The 21,594-nt window shown below is 39.1% G+C and overlaps 1 protein-coding gene across 1 annotated transcript in view; it reads right to left on the bottom strand.

The window, feature by feature from the left end:
• LOC149468210 (putative ATP-dependent RNA helicase DDX60) overlaps window positions 1–21,594 on the bottom strand; it is a 258,721-nt gene that overhangs the window by 99,591 nt on the left and 137,536 nt on the right. The window contains exons 24-28 of the mRNA XM_089670346.1: window positions 20,713–20,837; window positions 11,817–11,960; window positions 11,254–11,295; window positions 1,730–1,856; window positions 1,497–1,649 (exon numbers count right to left, since the gene is read on the bottom strand). Coding sequence (XP_089526472.1) covers window positions 1,497–1,649; window positions 1,730–1,856; window positions 11,254–11,295; window positions 11,817–11,960; window positions 20,713–20,837 — 591 coding nt within the window. The remainder of the gene's footprint in view (window positions 1–1,496; window positions 1,650–1,729; window positions 1,857–11,253; window positions 11,296–11,816; window positions 11,961–20,712; window positions 20,838–21,594) is intronic.

Here is a 21,594-nt window from a genome sequence, read left to right as displayed (position 1 = left end):
TAAACATTCAGAATTTTAGCACAGCTCTCGCAAACCAAACTCAGGTACTGTATGCTCTGCTCACTCCTACTAATGTAAAGGCCACAGTTTGGTATCAATTCAATAATCACAAACAATTGTAATGTTAAGATTTTCTCTTAGGGACATCTCTAAGAAAGCAGTATATAGTTGAGCAGTATGCAGTGAGCCAGTATACATCTCATATTGGTGCAGTGGGCAGTATGTAGTGGGGGCACTATGCAGTGGAGCAGTGAGCGATATGTAGTGGGGCAGTGAGCAGTAGGTAGTGAGGGCAGTGAAAAGTATGCAGTGGGGCAGTATTTGGGGGGGTAGTATGCAGTGGAGGCAGTATGTAGGGGGCAGTATGCATTGGGGAAGTATGTAGTGGGGCAGCATGCAGTGGCACTGCTAGAAGCAGTTCTCTTCTAAGCTGTTTTTGTGCAGGGTAGGGAGCTGGAGCATTACAAATGGACACCACACCACCTGACTGGAGATTCTCTGCTATATCTGCATCTTCCTCTCAGTCTTCTCCCATTTTCAGTAGAGTGGACAACTGTGTATGTAGGGGTTACTGGCCACACCTCCTTCCCACCCACCATCTCAATCAGCATGTAGAGAAGCTGCAGGTGGAGAAAGAGTCTCTATGAGCTTCCAGCCATTGGAGGCTAATCTCCGGACAAAGAAAACTGTCAGAGGCAGCTCCTCCCGGTCCTTCCAGTAACCCAATAGGGCCCAATCTGGCAGCGAACGACTGCCTGTAGTTTATGAGAAGCCCTGGTCGCAAAGATGGTGGTGCTAGCAATATTTTTGGGGGTGCTATAGCACCCACCTGGTGGCACCCCTGGTTGTTTTGCTTTCCTCTGGATCAACTGCAGGTTTAGTATCTTTCTTGGTTAAACTTTTTGTAACCTAACTACATACGTAACTAAGGCTAACTGCATCACATAAAACAATAAAATAAACATTGTCAATACTTTAATAAAAAAAATAGACACTTTGATGTTACTCTATTAAGATAATAAGAACAAAAGTAGAGTTGTTTCTGGTAGCAACCAATCAGGTTTCATCATTTGTTTTAGGAAAAATGAAAGTAAAATTCGAATAAGTCTCTACTGGGCCACCATTCCAAACTGTTTTCATTTGTCTTTTCATTGTCTTTCCTCCAGTATGAATGAACCAAACTTTGTTGCTACACACCATGGCAGTTACTGCACATATAGGTTCATTCTGCTAAATTACTGTCTGTAGGATCCATAAATATCTTTAGCTAGGGATTACCATACAAGTGTATAAATCAAAACAATGTACTTAATGACAAGATAAAATAATATGTGAATGCACTGTCCAATAAAATCTTTTTTTGTGTCTTGGATAGTACATTTAGTGGGATAAATATTAGATCTATATGTGCTGGAGTGGGTCTGCTGTTCCTTTTGTGTTTTCATTGAGGGACATTGGTCACATTATTATTCAACATTTTTGAGTAAAATGCTTACTTTAATGTATCCCATTCTGAATAGCATCTCTACAAATTTTCTTCCTTTAGCATCAACTGGTCCATGGTGGTAACCAATGCCTTTGCTTGACAGTGGTATAAGTTTATATTTGTGCCTTGAGAATGCCATACTTCTGTACATGGTTCCCAATGTCTGCAAAACATGATATTTGCAAATAAGCTTAAAACAACACTGACAAAGCCATTTGAATTGTAATTATTTGAGAGTCTTACCTTCTCATCCACAGCCCTTTCATCAGCATAGGTACAGTCTGGGGGTGTTTCTTTGAGCTTCTCAATTTTTTTCTTTAAAATTTTGTAATTCTCCTGTTTAGTAATCTGAGTCTGATTCCTTGTGATTCTGTGAAAAAAGATCAGAGACTAGGCATATTTAAATTGTATTCGGTGTCTATGATCTGGTAAAGATACCCTTTTACTCTGTATTTTGTGCAAATGCCTATATTTCCTTGAAGATTACTGTACAACTTGTAAGTTTGTGAACAAAGGATATGATAGAAAGATCATCTATGAACAGGTCAGACAGATTCAGGAAATGGATAGGGATGAATAATTGAAAGATATAATTAAAGATTGTCAGGATATAGATGCCATTACAGCCATAGTCTTTTTTAATCGACAACATAAGAAATGAGAGAATATTATTTTAGAAATTGACCGATACTTAGGGTTGACAAGCACTTAGGTAAAGTATTACTGGAGAAACCTAAGTTTATTTGTTTGTTGTTGTTGTACTGTGCCATGTATTGTCCCCCCTATTGTACAGCGCTGAGCAAACCCTTTGGCGCTATATAAACTCGTAGTAATAATAATAATAATAATAATATATTGAAAAGCTCCAACATTGAGAGATATAATTATTAAAACAGTGATTGACCCCACCCAAACAAAAGTCAGCAAAAGTCTTTTTTTCTTTACACAAAAAGGGTTCTTTGCATGTGGCAGGTATCATGAATACATAAAAACCACTGGAATATTAAAAGGAGAAAAAAAAATACTGTTTAGTACAAGTAAGGAATATGTAATTGATGATTGCATAGCTTGCAACACAGGAGTCATTTACTGTATATAATGTACCTGTGCATTTCAATATATAGGTATGACGAAGAGGAAATTATCTAAATGTATACAAGAATATTTACTGTATACACTGCTCAAAAAAAATTAAAGGGATACTTTGAAAACACAACAGATCTCTATGGGGAAAAATATCATGCTGGATATCTATACTGATATGAAACATAAGGATGTCCCATCGTTTGATGGAAATGAAAGTTATAAACCTACAGAGGACTGAATTCAAAGACACCATGAAAATCAAAGTGAAAAAATGATGCAGCAGGCTAGTCCAGTTTGCTGAAATTTCATTGCAGCAACTCAAAATGGTACTCAGTAGTTTGTATGGCCCTTACGTGCTTATATGCATGCTTAACAACATCAGTGCATGTTCTTGATACTGTGCTGGGAGACACAGCAAACCTTCCAGCGATGGCATGTATTGATTGGAGTTGGACTGCCTGTGCAACCTCTGTAGGATCCCGGTATCACCTCATGCTACCAGTAGTAACACTGACCCTAGCTAAATGCAAAACTATTGAAAAACAGTCAGGAAAGATGAGTAAGGAAAAAAATGTCAGTGGCCTCCACCTGTAAAACCATTCCTGTTCTGGGGGTTGTCTCATTGTTGCCCATCAAGTACATCAGTTGTTAATTTCATTAACACCAAAGCAGCTGAAACAGATTAACAACCCCCTCTGCTACTTGCAAAATATTGACCAGATCAATATTTCAGAAATGTAATTGACTTGATGCTATAGCCTGATTAAAAAGTGTTCCTTTAATTTTTCTGAGCGTGTGTAATATCACCATTGGAAATAAAATAAATATAATTTTAAATTTAAAAAAATCATTTTTTATTGAAGAATTTTAGGGATGTACATAATTGGGACCCCACTGGATTTCGATGTTCTGGGAGATTGAAAGACATTATGCCCACTGGAGAGGATCAAATAAAATTGGAATTTTAAATCAGAGAGAAACTAGATGGATTTATGAAATGATAAATTTGACACCTAAAGGTCTAAAAATAGACTTTAAATGTAGAATTAAAATGGTTGTATTGAGGATTTTAATGTAAATTTTTAATATTTCATTATACTGATTATAAAGGAGATATTTTAGGTATTATGTATTAAGATGGAGCATTATATATTTTGACCACTAGATGGCACTATGATGTAGTTACAGTGTACTGAATAATTTGATATATAATTGTTTTTGATTTCCATTTATTAGACTAATGGATACTTTTTAATATATATTACTTGATTTTTTGTCTTTTTATTTGTATATGTAAAAAGGTTGAACAGTGGTATTAGATCCCATTATCCAGATGGTATTATTTATATTTAATTTATGAACAATTTGGATCAACATATATATATAAACTCCTCTCTAGTAGCAGTATTCGGATCTAGTTATACCTGGCTAATGTAGAGCATTTTTATGGACAATCAAGGTTTTGTTGTTAGTAAGTGGTGTCGGTATTACTGTGATCTCTTACTTTCAATTTTAAATACACAACAAAATGGCGCAGATTGCTAAGCAACAGTTAACATCTACGGTCTCCAATATGGGAGCTTGTTTGTCATCTAGTGGCTGATTAGAAAGTATACAACAAAATGGCACTGGTTGCTAAGCAATGATAAATTCAGGGTAGGTATAAGTAAGACAAAGTACTTCCCAGGCACTTCCTTCTGAAACAGTCAGCATTGGATGACGAAACGCATCAAGGGCATTATGCCATCACGTTAGGTGGAATCGGAAATCGGCCAACTTGGATAAGTATCCGAAGCCAGAGTTTAATTTTAAGGGGGATATGCTTGTTTAAAGAGGCAATCATTTCTATTTGCACAGGATGAAGTGCACTTTTTTTCTGAGTGAGGGTTTAACCCATTGTTTTAGTAAATTTGCCTGGTGAGCTGATACATTACGCAATTATATTTTTTCCTTTATTCCTTTGAGTTACATATGCATGTGGATAAAGGCAAATATATAAGTTACGTGGAGAAATAGCCCTTCTTAAAAAGCAAGGTGCAAATTGACCTTACTTTCAGTGGGTCAGACTCTGAGGTAAGCGATTTGGTTGGAAGGTGGAAGAGGCATTGTTTGATGGTGATCTACTAATAATTACTTTGCACATCTATTTGGACTTGTGTTGTTGGTGGAAGAAAAAGGTGAACTGTAAAAATGATTTAATACTAATTATATTCACAGAAGAAGATATCAATTAAATTATAAACTGTGTATTATAATTTTGGAGGTGGAAGACACTATGTTATATTCCATTAAAGTGATTCACTCATATTATTCACCTGTATGAACTATTTTATACTGTATGTGTATGCTTTATGTGATAAACTTAATTTTTTTTATTGCGCTGAGTTTATTTTTATTTTGATTGTTTCTTGGTATGGGAACACACAAACAGTTGCTTCAATCATTATTTTGGTTTATTTTAGTGCAATTTACACATTTTTTGTAGTAGCATGGGAGATTTTGGTATTGTAAATATTTAGATAAAGCAAAACTTTTGGGGCTCTTGGTCAAGATTTGTACTAAAGTCCATTTGAAACAGACTTATTTTCTGTAGTGTTTCCTGTTGCTTGTGCTAAGCCAAATGTTCAGGAAAAGTAAGGCTGCAGAGGTTTCTGGTGACCAACAGATGGTATGCAACCTGCCTGCTTGCATCAGGGAAAGTCAGTGGATGACTCTTGAAGAATTAGCAAGGTTTTCTTCTTCCTTGATATGCGGATAAAGTCTCAGATCATTTGTCAGGAGACCAATACTCTCACAGCTACAGCTAATGCTCATTCTTGCACAGCTAATGCGCATTCCCGTACAGCTAATGCTCATTTTCGTGCAGCTAATGCTTGTGCACATACACCAGCACACAGACGCACTCAGGTTAATATCCAATGTGCGCTGACACATCCACGCGCATAAGTGTCAGGCTGCCTATTTCAAGGAAAAGCTGGTGTGTGCTAATCGCCTGGATGTTCTTCATCTTCCCCATGACCTGTGTTCCTTCTTATGCTGACTGATCTCTCATTTGTGAACTGGCTAGTTCCTGACTTTGATATGTGGATTTTGGATACTGACCTCAGCTTGCCTCTGACTACTCATTGCCTGTTTCCCTGGTACTGACCTTGGTCTGCTGCTGAACCTTGCTCTGCCTACTTCCCTGGTACTGACCTCAGCCTGTTACCTGACCACACTTCAGCCTCACCGTGTTTGACCCTGGAGCACTCTGATGATATCTTAGTCCCTGGAAGTTACCTGCTACCTGTGCCCCCGTGCTTTGAGCCTCCTACCTCTGTCACCACCGTCAGGAGTGCTAGGACCAGAGCCGCAAAGGAAGCCCTCTCAACGGCTTGGCCTCCAACCAAGATATGTAACATCATTTGGCCTCATGCATTTTGGTTTAGGTAAAGAAGAAATAAAGGTTAAACTCAAGCCAGATACTCCAACTTACAGATGGAGGAGTCTAGGCTCGTTTCAACTATTAACCTTCTATTAGTCTTCTTAAACTGATAAGAAGGGTATTATCTCATGTATATTCTCTAGCCTCCTATCATTTTCACAAAACTCTGTACGCCTGCCCTGATGGAGCAAATGGGTGCATGACTTAGGACAGATAGATGGTGAAACTTGGCAGAGGTACCAGTAGTTTTTGCAACTGTTGCTCAAAAGCTGACACAAATATTTTATACTACATTGTTCTTATAGGATGCCAGCTCAACTTTTTACCTGGGGCAGAAAACCTACTCCATATGCTTTGGACAATTGGAGACAATTGAGTGCAAATCTTCCATGAATTGCTGCCTCCTACTTCCAAAAAAGGCACAGAAAGTCATTGGAGTCGGATTCTGGAGATCATTTATCTCACATCTTGGCTGATCTTGAGTATCATATACAATGTCACCAGGTAAAAGCCCTTGTCCTCATGGGGTTTGGAAAAGCAGGCCACATTTCTTGCTGTTAAAGAAGCAGTTTTGCAGCACCAAAAAGGGACCTGTGAAACTAGAAGTACAATTTCAACTGGATGGAGTAGAACAGAATAGTACCATATTCTGGAGTCTGTGGCAGCCAAATGAAAAGAAAGTACAGTGGGCCAAACTCAAGCAACTGTAGAGATCTTTATAATAAAAAAAAAACCCAGCACCATCCATACTGCACTGTAAATAGCAAGATGGGTGAGAGATAATGGACTAACCACTATGGCAATTGTAGCCCAGCATCAGACACAAATTAAATCAAGGTGGTGCCTTCAGAAATAGGAGGGTGTTGCAGCTGGGGATGTCTGAGACATTTCAGAGCAACTGGCAGGGCTTGTCACTTTTACCAGCAAAATAAATATTAGCTACAGCTATCCTCTATTCAAGAATTTTCACTTTGAGTCTCTGTCAGAAGATGAGAGTCAGCGTGATTCAATGACAGTTCAGCAACAGTCACCTATCTGGGCATTAGTAAACAGCAGCATCTTACAACCCAAGGACCAGCACAGCCCTGCAGGAAAATGGATTCAGATGATCCAGTCAGAATGCGAAACTGAAAGCTGTAGTAATTACTTTTTTGGCAAAAGAATTACAACAGAGTAGCAGATGATATATGATATGTAGCTGCGGTTGTGCCAGTTGCCCCTCCCTCAGCTTTTTCAGGAACTCGCCTAAGGCCATGCTAAGTGTAATGGAGCTGTCAGTCAAGGATGTGATCCGCCTGTAGGCATTGGTTGGCAGATCAGATCCTTGACTGGCAGTTCCCCTCTGCTTGGCATGGCCTGGGAGTAGATGTCACAGGTCCCAACCCCACCAACCCCCGGCTCCACTATAGGCCCACCCCAAGCCAGGGCTGTGTTGCAGGAAAAAAAGAAAAATAGTCTTGTGATCCCCTTTATAAACAAGCTAAAAAGGTATATTTATTAAATTCTTAAATTGTTTACTATGTTAATCAATGACTTAATCATTTAGATGTGACAGTACTGTCAGGATTCAGAATCACTTTAATTGGTCCCCTGCCCCAGGAAAACCATAGACTGAGGTATTGTCGCACTTCTGTGGAAACCCATTCAGAACTTTTGCTTGTCGACCCTTGCAAATATGCTGATCAAGCCACAACACTCCAGTAGCTCTAGAAGCTCATCATTCCTTATGGATGTCTTAGGCAGATCCAAAGTGATAATGGCTCACACTTAACTGGAGTAACAGTTCGATGAGCTGAAGATTTTGGAGTAACTTGCTATGTCACATTGCATACCAGCTGCCTTAATTCAAAATACAATGGGCTAGAAAAGACCAGATACCCAAGTTTACATCCAAGCATATGCTGCGGGGGTAGGAGTGGGTGCTTACAGAGGCAGTACTATTAAATTCTTGGCCTTATGAGAGGATGGTGGGGCTGGCGCACAGATTTCACAGCTGGAGTGCAGAATTCAGAAATTACACGAGATTACCCAAAGAACAGATCCTAACCAGTACCAAGTCACTCTTTCCCATGACATACAAACAATGAATGATACATCTGAAGCAGACGCCTATCTAGGAATACAAGGGAATCTGGCAGGATGGTTTAAAGTTAAATTTGGTCAGATGTCCTGGAGTCCTCTGGACTATTAACCAATGACCCTACAATTGATATCCTACCTTCCAATTAAAATGTAAATATATTTTACGCTTTAATAGTCTCTCCATCATCTTCTAGTTGTTAGACCAAATGCCATCCATCTTTTTGTTTCTATATGTCCATCCTTCGACCGAACACTGATACCTGATTCTCAAACTATACTGACAAACTGTATGCTTTCAATTTTGTATTGCTCTACTGGCCAAATGTTGTGGCTATTTGTTAACTGAATTTTCACGTAAAAAAAAAAAAAGTTATATTTGGGTTGGCAGATAAGCTTAAGGACAGTGGTGGGGATTATGGTAGGTTAACTGACACTTCTCAGCTAGAATGTAAAGTGGGGCTCTGTAACATCAAACCTTTCATGATAAATAGGAATTTTCCATTGGGAAATAGTGTATTTGCTCTTCTCCCTATTGATGTGCTATGGGAGGATCAGAAATAAATGGAAGCAGGTGGCAAAGTTTTGGTCAGAGATCCAGACAAGAAGCCAGTTAAAGGAGATATTGTAGTCGAAAATGTCCAGATTCTACTGTTTTTGTATTATCAGAGGGGGCCTTTAACGCACGTTGTTTTCTACTCCACAGGCTTTCTGCTTCGATCTACAGAAAAACTGCATTTTAGGAGCATGAGATATACTGTATGTACTTAATCTGGTTCTCCTGACAGCGCTACCTGCTCCTCATCTTCCCTCTAATTGTCTGTAGTACTATAGCACTCTCATTGAACATCTTAAGCCCAGTGTCATGTTTCACATGACTGTCATATTGACTGTCATATGCCTTTAAGTGTTTTCTATATCTTGTCTCTGCTCCTCCCTTTCCTTTGGTTTAGTTAATGCTGTATTTTTCCCAGTAAGGCATTCCAGCAAGCCTCATGGCATGAAGCAGGAAACACTATGATATTTTGACCTATCGAATGTTCATTGTTGTAAAATTCTCTCAGTTTATGGAATAAACTTCACAAGATCTACAAGATGTCTTATCGACTGAGTCACTGACTGTGGTATCCAACTGAAGTTGAAGTTATCACTATCTCATCACAACTGTAAGTTACAGAGATCACACTTTCAATACTTAGATTGGAGAGACAGAACACCCAGGATTCTGGGCGTTGCTTATTCCTGTAAGCCTTGTCCTGTCATCTGTGGAATTCACCTGCTACTGACTGATTACTTGATAATGGATTACTCTCTGACTGCCGCTTTCCCTGACCCTCGCTTTGATAATGGATTACTCTGATTTATGCCTGCCCTGACCAGGGCCGTGGATAAGGGGGTACCACCAGTCCACATGTACTTGGCCCAGTCCAGTTGGGGGGCCCAGGCAGCTGGATGAATCGGATGCGGGCAGGGAGGGTGATCAGCATGGTGTGGGGGCAATTACTGGAACTGATCTCCTCTATGGCTCTCTCTGCAACATCTGAAAGTTGGATTCTTCTCCTCTCCCTCCTGCTAGTTTTCATATGCAGCAGAGAGAGCCATACAGGGGATTGGTTCCAGTAATTCAGTAAAAGTCAGAGATGAATGTGGCATCAAATTGTTCCGTGACTGGAGGACAGGCAGATGATTGAAATGTCCACTTTCTCCAATTATGGAAAGCTTTGCATTGTGGGAACCTTTAGTACAAGTGGTATGAATGAAGCACAGGGGAAAAAGAATGATCATAGTCGGCACTTGTTATGAGTGTCTGCCCAGGCACAGCCACTGTTATTAACCCCTCCAGAACCAGAAGGTCACAGCTGTAGGGGTTACTAGGGGCAGAGGATTGAGAAGCTTTAATGAAGAGGGTTCACACTTGAAACCAGTGAATGGTAATACCTGATAGGGACAGTGGCTGTATGTTCTCTAACAGAATATACTACAGGTATTTCTTCTGTGCAGTGAAGGCTGAGCAGGTCTCTTCCCGGATTCAGTTTCATATGACTAAGTGAGTCTACAAAGAACAGATTTTTCTATTTTTGATAAAGGTTTCATGAAGACATCACACCGTTTGTTCTAAAGAATCATTCTTGCTTAGTAAAAGCTCAGTAATATACTACTGGGTTTGATCCTGTGACTACTATTAATAAAACAAACAGTTACATGAAAAGAAAATGCAATACAGTAAGATAATTGTATAACATCCTAAAGCATTCTTTCACTCAGTCATTCTTAATGGTTTGAAGATTTTTTTATGTATTCCAAGGTAAGAAAACTAAGAGTTTTGGAACATTGTATGTTCTTTCATTTTCTATCCAGTCCTAGAAAACATAAAGCTGGTTGCTGTGGGTGTTAGATGATTGGTCTTTTTAGCAACTTTTAACCATGAGGCTAAAGGGGCTTAATCATGGAGAGCAGTTTAAAGGAGAAGTATGGCCAAAGCTCTTCCGTGGGTCATAGGAGTGCACTTAGTTCTCCTGTAGCTCAGATGTAGCCTATTAACTGTTGTCACAGAGCCGGTCTAGGCTCTGCAAGGATCCCGACAATAATATCTGCATTCTGCTGAAAGCCTGGGCCAGCTGCTCCTGTCCTATCCACAGTCTGGTGCTCCAGTGAGAGCTGGAGGGGCAGAGCACAGAGTGGTGACTGAGAATCACTGCACTGTGCTCAGAGCAGTCCCCTGCTGGCTCTACTCTGAGAACTGAGCGATCGGAGACCGCTGATTTTTAACCTGCACAAAGTAACAAGTAAAATCAATTAGTGAACTATTAATGCGATGTAACGTTACTACAGTACCTCAGAAAAATAGCTCAGTTTACCTCAGTTTGCTCAACTCACAAGTCACTGCATTTACTGTGCCCCCTTTATAGCTACCTTAGGCTTTTGACTAATTCAAGACCCCTGGATTTCTTGTATACTGAAACTCAAGCAGAAGTTGTTAATATGAAGCTCATTGATAATTCAACTACACTGTGTACTGTATATCTCCAAAAACTCTTTGACATCAATTTTGAGTGAAGCTACTACGTGACCAAAATATGGTTTTGGGTGAACTTGCAGAATTAAATGCATTTCAAATGTACTGCAAAGTTTTGTACTCTTAAGAATACCATTTATTTGCAGTCAAAGATTTACTTACTCATTTGGACATTCTGAGTCAAAGAAGTCATCGCAACTTGACCTGGGTTCAAAAAAGAAAATTATTATTTTTTCCCAACCAAGCTTTTTATAGAATGATCTTAAAATATATAGATTTATAAAATCTATGGTAATATATGTAGTAGCTAAATATATAATGATTTACAAAGAAACAGTATAGCAATATGCCTAACAATATTGTAAAATTATACAAAATGTTGTGTCATCCTCCTGACTCTGACACTTGACCACAGTCTCCTCACATGAACGGCAGTGGCAATGACCAAAACTGGGTGCAGACTTTTGAGGGGCTTCCCTAGTGATAACCCCCCCCCCCCCTCCCCCAGAGGGTACAATTCATGCTTGCTTTTACTGTTGCCTTGTGCTTAAAAAGATTTTAAAGGTAAGAATGCTTTTTTTTTAACATTATTATTTTGTTTTTGCAATTCGTAAACAGATTTAAAACACTTAACAGAGTAAAAGTGAGCAAATAAGATAAGTTCATACAGAGAATAATACACCATGATACTGGGATACTTTGTAATGCTTTGTAACAGCACTTACTGTATACTTTTTTCTAGTTTGTCTGCTTTTTCTTCTAGCTTCCTAATTTCCTTTTCAACCTGAGGAGTTTGTTTCATTTTCTGTTTTTTTCTTAAATGGCAATACAACTGTGTTGCCAATCTTTCCACCATAGGTACAGTGAACCTAAAACCAAACAGCATTTTAGGAAGAGAATATTGTATTAACAATTTATAAAATGTTTGAAATTGGTTCAGATACAGTGTAGGGTTAAAGGTATCAGGGTGCAGACAATTCCTAAAAGCTGCCCCAACTTTAAGCGGAACTTAACTGTATTTGAGCACCACAAACTGAAAAAGCTTTTTCATTTATTTTTAATATTCAGAGGTGATTGTAGCTGTATTAGTGCACTTGTAACAGAAGTGCTGTCCATGATACCTTTTTCATTTGCACTAACATATAATTTTCAGGATAAGCTTTTGGGGTATGTCACCTTCTTCAAGGTCCAAGCAGTACTACTTCACAAAGATTTAGCAGAATGTTAAAAGAAAATCTGTGAGGGGAAAAAAAAAAGAAAACGGATAAAAACCACACACAAACAAATGTACACAGCAATGGTTATAAAACTAGGATTAGACTAGAGGTAAGACAGAGCAAAAGTAAATACTGGGAGAGGGGGGCTGTGGATGAGTCACAGAGGGGGTTGTAAAACTTACTTACACACAACTACTTTGCTTTCATTACTGAAATCTATCTTCAATGTATGGGTATTGCTATGGGAGGTAAAATGGCACCCCAATATGCAAATTATGTATGGCTGACCTGGAGGAAAAATTACTGAACAGAATACAACAAATACCATACAGATACAATCGCTATATTGATGATATTTTCATCATATGGGCCGAAGGTGAAGAAAATCTAAAACAATTTTACTCATTGATCAACACTTTGCGCCCATCAATCAAACTAAAAATGGATTGCTCAAACACACGTCAACTTCCTAGACACTACAGTATACATCAGCGATGACAAGCTTCACACTGCAATATACAGGAAACCCACTGACAGATGCAACTACTTCCAAAGTTCCAGCTTCCACCCCCAACACACGAAACGTGCCATCATACACAGATAGGCCATCAGATACCACCGAATATGTTCAGACCCGAAAGACAGAGGTAAACAACTCAGGACACTAGCAGACTCCTTTCATAAGAAAGGTTACAAGGACAAAACTATCAACACCAGCATAAACACAGCCTTGAGAACCCGAAGAGAAAATCTACTCCAATACAAAGAAAAAACAAACAAACAAACCATGTACCTCTAGTATCCACATACAACCCAGCACTAGAAGGGATAAGAAAAATAATCAAGGATTTACAACGTATGATAACAGAGGATGGAACTCTGAAATAAATATTTCTGCAACCCCCAATACTGGCTTTCAGACAACCCCCCAATCTCAGACATAAACTAATCAGTAGGAAACTTCCTTGTGATTATGATGTCACAAATAATGGAAGCAAACCCTGCAATAAAATACGCTGCAAACTGTGCACCCAAATTAATCCATCAAAAAGTGTCACACACTTAAAAGGGATCTTCCATATCACTGAATCATACAGCTGCACCTCTAGTAATGTTGTGTACCTTATCCAGTAAGAAAAATGTAGCAAAGGATCTTACGTTGGACAGGACAGAAGCTGCAAACAAGGATGAATTTGCACATACCATACCATCAAGGAACATAAAGAAGATGACTTCTGCACACCTGTGGGACACCATTTCGCACAACCAGACCATACTATGGAAGACCTCATTATTTTAGTTCTTAAAGGGAATTTCAAAACTATCCAGGAAAGGAAAGCTTGTGAACGAATAATTATATTTCTATTTGATACACAAGATAACGGCCTTAATTTAGACATGGGATTCCTCGCTCATTATCCAAACAGTTTTACGACCCCCCTGTGACTGTAGTCTCAAACCCCCCCCCAGTATTTGTGTTTTTTCTCTGTAATATCTCTAGTATAATCCTAGTTTTATAACTATTGCTCTTTACATTTGTTTGTGTGTGTTTTTTTCAGTTTTTTTTTTCCCACAGAGATTGTTTCTTTTAACATTCTGCTAAAACTTTGTGAAGTAGTACTGCTTGACCTTGAAGAAGGGGACATACCCCGAAAGCTTGTCCTGAAAATTGAATGTTAGTGCAAATAAAAAAAGTATCATGGACAGTACTAAAGAATATTTAGAGAAAACTCACTCACCCATCCATCCATGTTTTCATGCTTTACTTTGTTGAGAAATTACTTAGAAAAATACCCCCCTAGCATTTCAAGCAACAGTCATTTTGAATAAGGGCAGATAATTCATGTAGAGTTTACTTCCTAGAATCTATCTGCCCTTGCAGGCAAGGGGGTGTGCTTAGCTGCAAATGACGCTCCTGTCCTTTACCAAATGAAAAACAAATTGTCTGTTAAGACTCCTGGGATGTATGTCATCATTTAGGCCTAGGCCAGAAAATAGAAAGCAACTGAAGAGAGATAAAAAAATAAATACCGTATTTTTCGCTCCATAAGATGCACCTGACCATAAGACACGCCTACGTTTTAGAGGAGAAAAACAAGAAAACAAATATTCTGAACCAATGGACTGCAGACACAGTGCAGGGGATGACCAGAGACTGCAGACACAGTACAGGGGATGACCAGAGACTGCAGACACAGTACAGGGGATGACCAGAGACTGCGGACATAGTACAGGAGATGACCAGAGACTGCGGACACAGTACAGGGGATGACCAGAGACTGCAGACATAGGACAGGAGATGACCAGAGACTGCGGACATAGTACAGGAGATGACCAGAGACTGCGGACATAGTACAGGAGATGACCGGAGACTGTGGACATAGTACAGGGAATGACCAGAGACTGTGGACATAGTACAGGGAATGACCAGAGACTGTGGACATAGTACAGGGAATGACCAGAGACTGTGGACATAGTACAGGGAATGACCAGAGACTGTGGACATAGTACAGGGAATGACCAGAGACTGTGGACATAGTACAGGGAATGACCAGAGACTGTGGACATAGTACAGAAGACCAGAGACTGCAGACAGTGCAGGGGATGACCAGAGACTGCAGACAGTAAAGGAGATTACCAGAGACTGCGGACCTTTGGGGAGGGAGGGTGAGCGGTTACCTGAATTTGACAGGTACCCGCTCCCACTTCCGCGGAGTTGTCCTTCCTTCTTCTTCCCGTGGCGGCTTCTGTGACAGCAGGGTGCGCATGCGCGAGAAGCGCTGCGCTTTGTGAATGGCCCGGAGCCGTCTGGGACCTGTCATGTGACCCAGAAGACACTGGACCATTCACAAAGCGCGGCGCTTCTCGCGCATGCGCAGTGGGCACCCGGCTGTCACAGAAGACGGCGCGGGAAGACTGCAGCGCTGGAGCGAGGAACTGGTAATGTCCTGCAGGAGAGAAGAGCTGAGCGGCCGGCCCGATATTCTGACATGGTGGCGGCAGAAATACCGGACCGGCCGCTTTACATTCGCTCCATAAGACGCACTGACATCTTCCCCCCTTTTTTGGGGGGACAAAAGTGTGTCCTATGGAGCGAAAAATACGGTAGTTTAAAACAAGCAAATATATTATCGATCTACTAATGCTAGAAGCATGAGGATTAAAAATGAGAGTTTTGTTCCACTTTAAAGGACCAGTAAAAGCCATAACAGCTATCTTATGTACATTAGTTACTAAAAAAAAGGTTTAGAGATTTTTCTGCGCCTGTACTACTTGATTATATCAAAAATATGAAATAATTGTGTAGTATATAATCTAGTCTTTACTACATTTCATATAAAACTATAAAATATAACATATTAAGGGACTGATTTACTAAAACTGGAGAGTGCAAAATGTGGTGCAGCTCTGCATAGAAACCAATCAGTTTCCAGGTTTTATTGTCAAAGCTTAACTGAACAAGCTGATGCACAGCTGCACCATATTTTTCACTCTCTTGTTTTAGTAAATCAACCCCTAAATATGGTATGATTGGACACATTACCTTGGATTTGCTAAAAGGCAAACAGACTGTTTTGCAAGTTGCAAGTGCAGTGTGCAACTACATTTGCAAAGTGCAACTGTAAGTGCAGCTCGAAGCTTTGTTAATGTGTTGAAACTTCACTTTGTAAAGAATACGCAATCAGGTACAAGGAATAAAAGAGTACATTTTCTTGCACACGATTGGTTGATGGAAATCAGCAGAGCTTTGCCATATTCACTAAATTCAGGGAAAAAGGGAGTTCAACTCCACATGCAAAGTGCACAGTGTATTTGCCTTTAGTAAACCAACCCTATTAAGCTGATAAAAAGTACCCCATAAATAGAATAATGGAATAATGTAGTATGCCATATATTCAGTACTGTTAAATCTTAAAGATACAATAGGGATCCCCAGATTATGAGATTATTGAAGAAAAAACGCAGTTATGGACAAACTGGAAAGTATAAATGTTATTGGTCACAAAGAAGGCTTTAGGACAATGGACACATCTTTTTTATATGGCTTTAAGAGTAATTGAATTATATAGAAATATAATAATGTTTTGGTTATTTATTAGGTTCCATGCACTCTACTGTTTTTTTTTTTAAAGTATTCCTAAACCCAAAAAGAAAATCAGCCTAAGTTTGCAGTAAAGCATGCTTGTTATACTCGCTGTGGAACCTAAGGGGTTAATCCTCAGCATTGTGTAAAAAGGCTGTTTAATCCTGTCTTCTCTGATCTTCCCCTTCTACTATCCGCAATCCATCTGCTGATACTACAGAGCTCTAGGGGTCACTCTGCACATACTCAGTTTAGTGTGCATGGCTAGAGAGTTTTTTTTTCTTTGGGAGGGTGAATGTGATCAGCACAGGGCCAATCAGCACTGTTGGGTTATACAGCCTCATAGGACAGTCGGAGCAGAATGAAACTCCTCCTACAAGCTTTAACCAGTGCTCTGCTGGACACTGATAGAAGTCACAAGACTGCTAAATACTACTGATGAGAAAAGGTATTTAGCAGCTTATATGTACTTCAGCATCTAGGAGCAGAAAAAATAAATTTTTTGTAGAGTTTTTTGGAGTGTTTTTCCAGCAGAAAAAAATGCAAAAGGCTGCTAAATGCTACTAAAATGCTCCTAACAACTTTTTTCTAGCTGTACTGTAAAAACGCTAATAAAACATTAACGCTCCTAAACACTGTTATACACTGCTACATGCTACTAAAACGCTACTAAAAAAAGCTATTGCCAGTTTTTGTTATCCAGCATTTTTTCCGGTGGTTTTTGAGCTAACAAAAAACACTCATGTGCATGGAGCCTTATGCATGTGCTTGATGTATTTAATGAGTGTCTATGGTCAAAATGTAAAATGATATATTCATGTTTACATTGCATTTCAATTTTTTCCAGCCTACACCTATTAATCTGAACAAGCTTGTAAAGTTTGTAAATTTATGCTATGAAGATCCTTTGTGAAGATCTCTACATATTTACTTTCTTGAATAATGTGTTTCATATTCACTATGTCTTGTAGGCAAGCACTGCTGTGTCATACATTTCATACAACCTGCCTTCTGAACTACAGAGCTGCTGAGAGAAGGAGTTTCAGAAGGCAGAGTCAGTACAGGAATCACAGCATACAGGTAGCAAGGTACCATGGGATATGTAGTCCTTAGAACTTGAAAGTAAACAGCAGAGGAGGAGCTTCAAAGCATGTAGGGAATGAAGGAAGTTGTGGAAAGAGATGACCAGCTAACAGGCAGAATTCACAACATTAAGGCTCCGTTCACACTTGTGTAACTTGTTGTGCAACTTTGGGCACATAAAGGCACATGACAAGTCACAGCCCATTGTTTTCAATGGCACCCATTCGAATCTATGTGACTTAAAGTTGCAGTGACGTGGAAAAGGTTCCTGTACTACTTTGAGGTGACTGTGATCCGACTTGAGTGTCAGAGTGTAAGGTCACATCAAAGACACAATAAAAGTTGTACGATTTCCAAGGCAACTTTGGAGTCTCACAAGTGTGAATGAGCTTAAAGGTGATCTTTCAAGTAAATTTTTATTGGATTGTAAAAAATAACTAATGCTTCTGTTGATATTGCAATGTTGATGTTAGAGAATGAGAGTATGTGCTGTGCCCTTAGATTTTCTATAATGTCTGGTTCACACAAATGCATTTTTTAGTGCTTTTTGCATTTTGCAGAAACTCAGGACAGTCCATTTAACATGGTTTCCTATGGAACACGTTCACATCTATGTGTGTTCAGCCACTGCTTTTTTGCATAGGGTCAGGCACTTTTTTTCCCATAGCAGTTTGCAACATGCCTAGGTGTGAACCAGGACTTATTGTCATTTTTTATTATTATGGGAGTGTGCTGTTCTCCTCATATTTGTTATTTAACTGTGCATTGTATCACCAATTCTTATTTCACCACGTTTGTTTCTATGTCTTGATCTGTTGCTGCCATCTGCTGGCCAGAATTTGCATGCTGAATGCCACTGTTATTGCTAGTAAAGTTTTTCTTCTGCTGGGTGTGGTTTTAGGCAAGCCTTGGTTCTGGTCACTTCCTGCAGCCATTTTATGTGCTTTATAGCTGTGTGACAGGACATTCAATACCCTGGGCTTGTGAAGGCATCAGTTTTTGACCAGCAGTTAGCCTCAAGAAAGATATCACAGGACAGCATCAATACCTCTACTACCTTACAGTATTGTATCACTGTTTGTCGCTGTATTTGGATCAAATAAACCCACGCTGATTTCATTCCCGTGTATACGTTTGGATCCATCTAACCTGAGCATCTGCCGGTCCGGTCTGCTGCACTGCTTGGATACGAAGGTAGGAAGTTACACAGCCATTATCAGTTATACCTTTATTCGCCTTCATGTGGGGACAGAACAGGGAGTCTGAGGTAATCCACATACAAAGGATGTAAATGATCTTGTACAGTAAAGTGGTACTCCTTTTGGACATATGGGAGTTTATTTACTAAAGGCAATATAGGCTGTTCACTCTGCAAGGGCATTTGCCCAAGATCTTAGTGAATGTTGTGAAGTTTCCCTTTTCAAAGAATGTCCAATCATGTTCACAGAATAATACAAAACTGCATTTTTGCTTGCAAATGACGGGACGATGGACATCAGCAGAGCTTAACCACATTCACCAAGCTCTGAGGCAAATTCCCTTGCAAAGTGAACAGCCTATTTGCCTTTAGTAAATTAACCTCATTATATTGTTGCATACTTTAAATTTTATATCTATGGAAGTAGCCTGTACAAAAGCTTAGATATTTACCATTCATATTGCTTTTTGCTCTAAGTTTAGTTGCAATCTAATGTAAAAAAAGGGACATAAATAGCAATTAGTAGTTTAATTCTGTGGGTTTAAAAGACTATGTATGCTGTGTAGTTTAGATTATTGGTCCCTACCATGCCACTTTCATTTTAGATATTTTCCATTCTGGTTATTTCATAAACCTACCACATAGATGGTATGCATAGCTTTGAAATACATTTTTACATTTTAAATTGTATTAAATATCTACACTTTTTTATAAACTATTTAAATTATTTTTTCAATACATTTAATTAGGAGAGAAGATGGGATATGCCTTCTGGGGGATCCTGTTGGTTAGTTGCTCTGCTGGTGTGATTAGATCTAGTATGGAGTATGATACCCTTAATAAGGACAACTTCCTCCATATTCTATTGTTGGGAGAATGAATTGATAAGTATTTTTCCTTTTGAATGACCACATGTGCAGTCAAGGTCAGATCTGCCACTAGGCCACATAGGTTGGAGGAGGTGACACTGAGCCCAGGATTTCTAAGCATCCTAGATTCTGCCAGGCTATCCCACATTGTGCAGAATGGCAGCAGCTGTCCAGTGTTCTGGATGAGTACTGCTCCAGTGTTTGGAAATCATTTCCTCTCTTGATGCATAGCTGTGGATCCTCACGCAGACCTCCTCTTAGAATGGGTACCCACAGGGCAATAAAGGCAAGCTTTTTTTCTTCCTCTCTCTGCAGTTATCTATCTCATTACTAGAGATTCAGGAAGAAGGGGAAGCTTCACTTCTCATTGGGTGCCCATTCTGAAGGATGTCGGAAAAGTAAGTAGACAGGGAGAGAGAGCAGTCTTCTTCAACAGTCTCAACAAAGCCATCTCTCTGCAATGCCCATTAGCCCACTGTAGTTCCCAAATGTCCTCCACAATTCCCCATTCCCCACACTGATCCACCCCAGCTACCTTTAATGCCCCTTATCCCCCTCCAAAGCCCTCCATAAGCAATGTCCTCCATGCATAAGGGTGGCATTTTTTGCATGTTGCCTTTTCTTTTTTCCATTATTTTATTTAGATTCCCATATTTGTTAACAATGTTTAAGCTGCACTCTGACATCTCTTACCATGCCAATCCTATACTGAAAATAAAGTTTAAAAATGTCAAAAAAGTTGAAATTATGGCATGGAAAACAGGCTTCACTGGTAGTAAGTCTCCTACTTTGTCTGAGTGTTATGGCAATATCTAACATTATACATTGTATAATCAAAATTCTGTTTTGCTTTACTTTTCAGCATATATCATTAGAAGTTAATAGGGACGTGCTCACATGTGACAAAAAATGAAAAACGAAAACCACTACCGCTATGAAAATAGCTTCCAGGCTGAAATGCTGCTCTCAGCAAAGCTATTTTTTTCATATAACATAATCATTCTGTATTTTGAGGTGTTGTACACACAAAATAATGCAGTGTAATTGAAACCTAACCTTTACCATTTCTCTCTCATTCTACTAGTGTAGAGGTGCGCCAAACAGTGACTAAAGCAAATTATCTTTCTAAAATGTTCACAGGAAAAATAACTCAATAGAATATTTACTCACGCGAAAATCAGAGCAGGTAGTTTGTTTATTGAGTTTAGTTTTTCAATAAGCTGAGGAAAATATTTCATACTGTCCAGATCATTAGTTGGTTCATTTGGTTTAAGGATCTCCAATATCTCTGAAACCTTTGAAAAAATTGTCATTAATGTTTTAGTGTGATATTTCAGCTCAGCTGAAGCTGAAAGTGGCCAATGTGAAAAAAAAGGAAAAAACAATGGAAGAAATGTAAGCAATGCTACTTTCCATAAACACAAGTAATGCTGTCCTTACATGGCACACGTTTCAGCCCTTTCCTGATGAGCCAAAAGAAATTCAAGCCATGGGTGCCCCTGTTGGTTTCCTACCACCCAACATTTTTTTTATCTGAAAACCAAAGTTGGTGGGTGGAAATTTATGAGCCAAACAGATCAACCAATCCAATCAGATGCAGGTTGTTCATCCAATCAGATGCAACCAGGCTGGTTTCTCTCATTCAGCCTGGCTAAAGGAGTTCATGTGCAGATTATAATGCTTAAATGCTGAAAGCAGTACCATTATTTTGCATGAAAATATGTCACCTTATATTGTAGGCCTGTAATTCTTAGGAATAACTCACTGAAATCTGTCCAAACAAGAGTCTAGTAAACATTCCGGGTAGGATAAAACTTGAAACACGAAATCATAAATTATAATTTAATAAATAATCATAAAAATAATAATATAATAATAATAAATGTAATTCAATAATTTAATCAAACCAAAAACACTGAAATTTTAAATATAGCGCCAAGTTCGCACATCACTGAGCAAAGTCGCAAAATCGTTTTCAGTGTCTGATGACGAATTTCCCCATTATCACTCAATTCTGCAAGTGGTTCTGATTTACTATCGCTGTTCTCTAGC

The sequence above is a fragment of the Staurois parvus genome, unplaced genomic scaffold (genome assembly GCF_062004578.1).
Source record: "Staurois parvus isolate SC_StPar_1 unplaced genomic scaffold, SC_StPar_1.0 ptg000090l, whole genome shotgun sequence".
NCBI lineage: Eukaryota > Metazoa > Chordata > Amphibia > Anura > Ranidae > Staurois > Staurois parvus.
The sequence above is the reverse complement of the archived record's forward strand: the minus strand, read 5'-3'. Positions and strand labels throughout refer to the sequence as shown.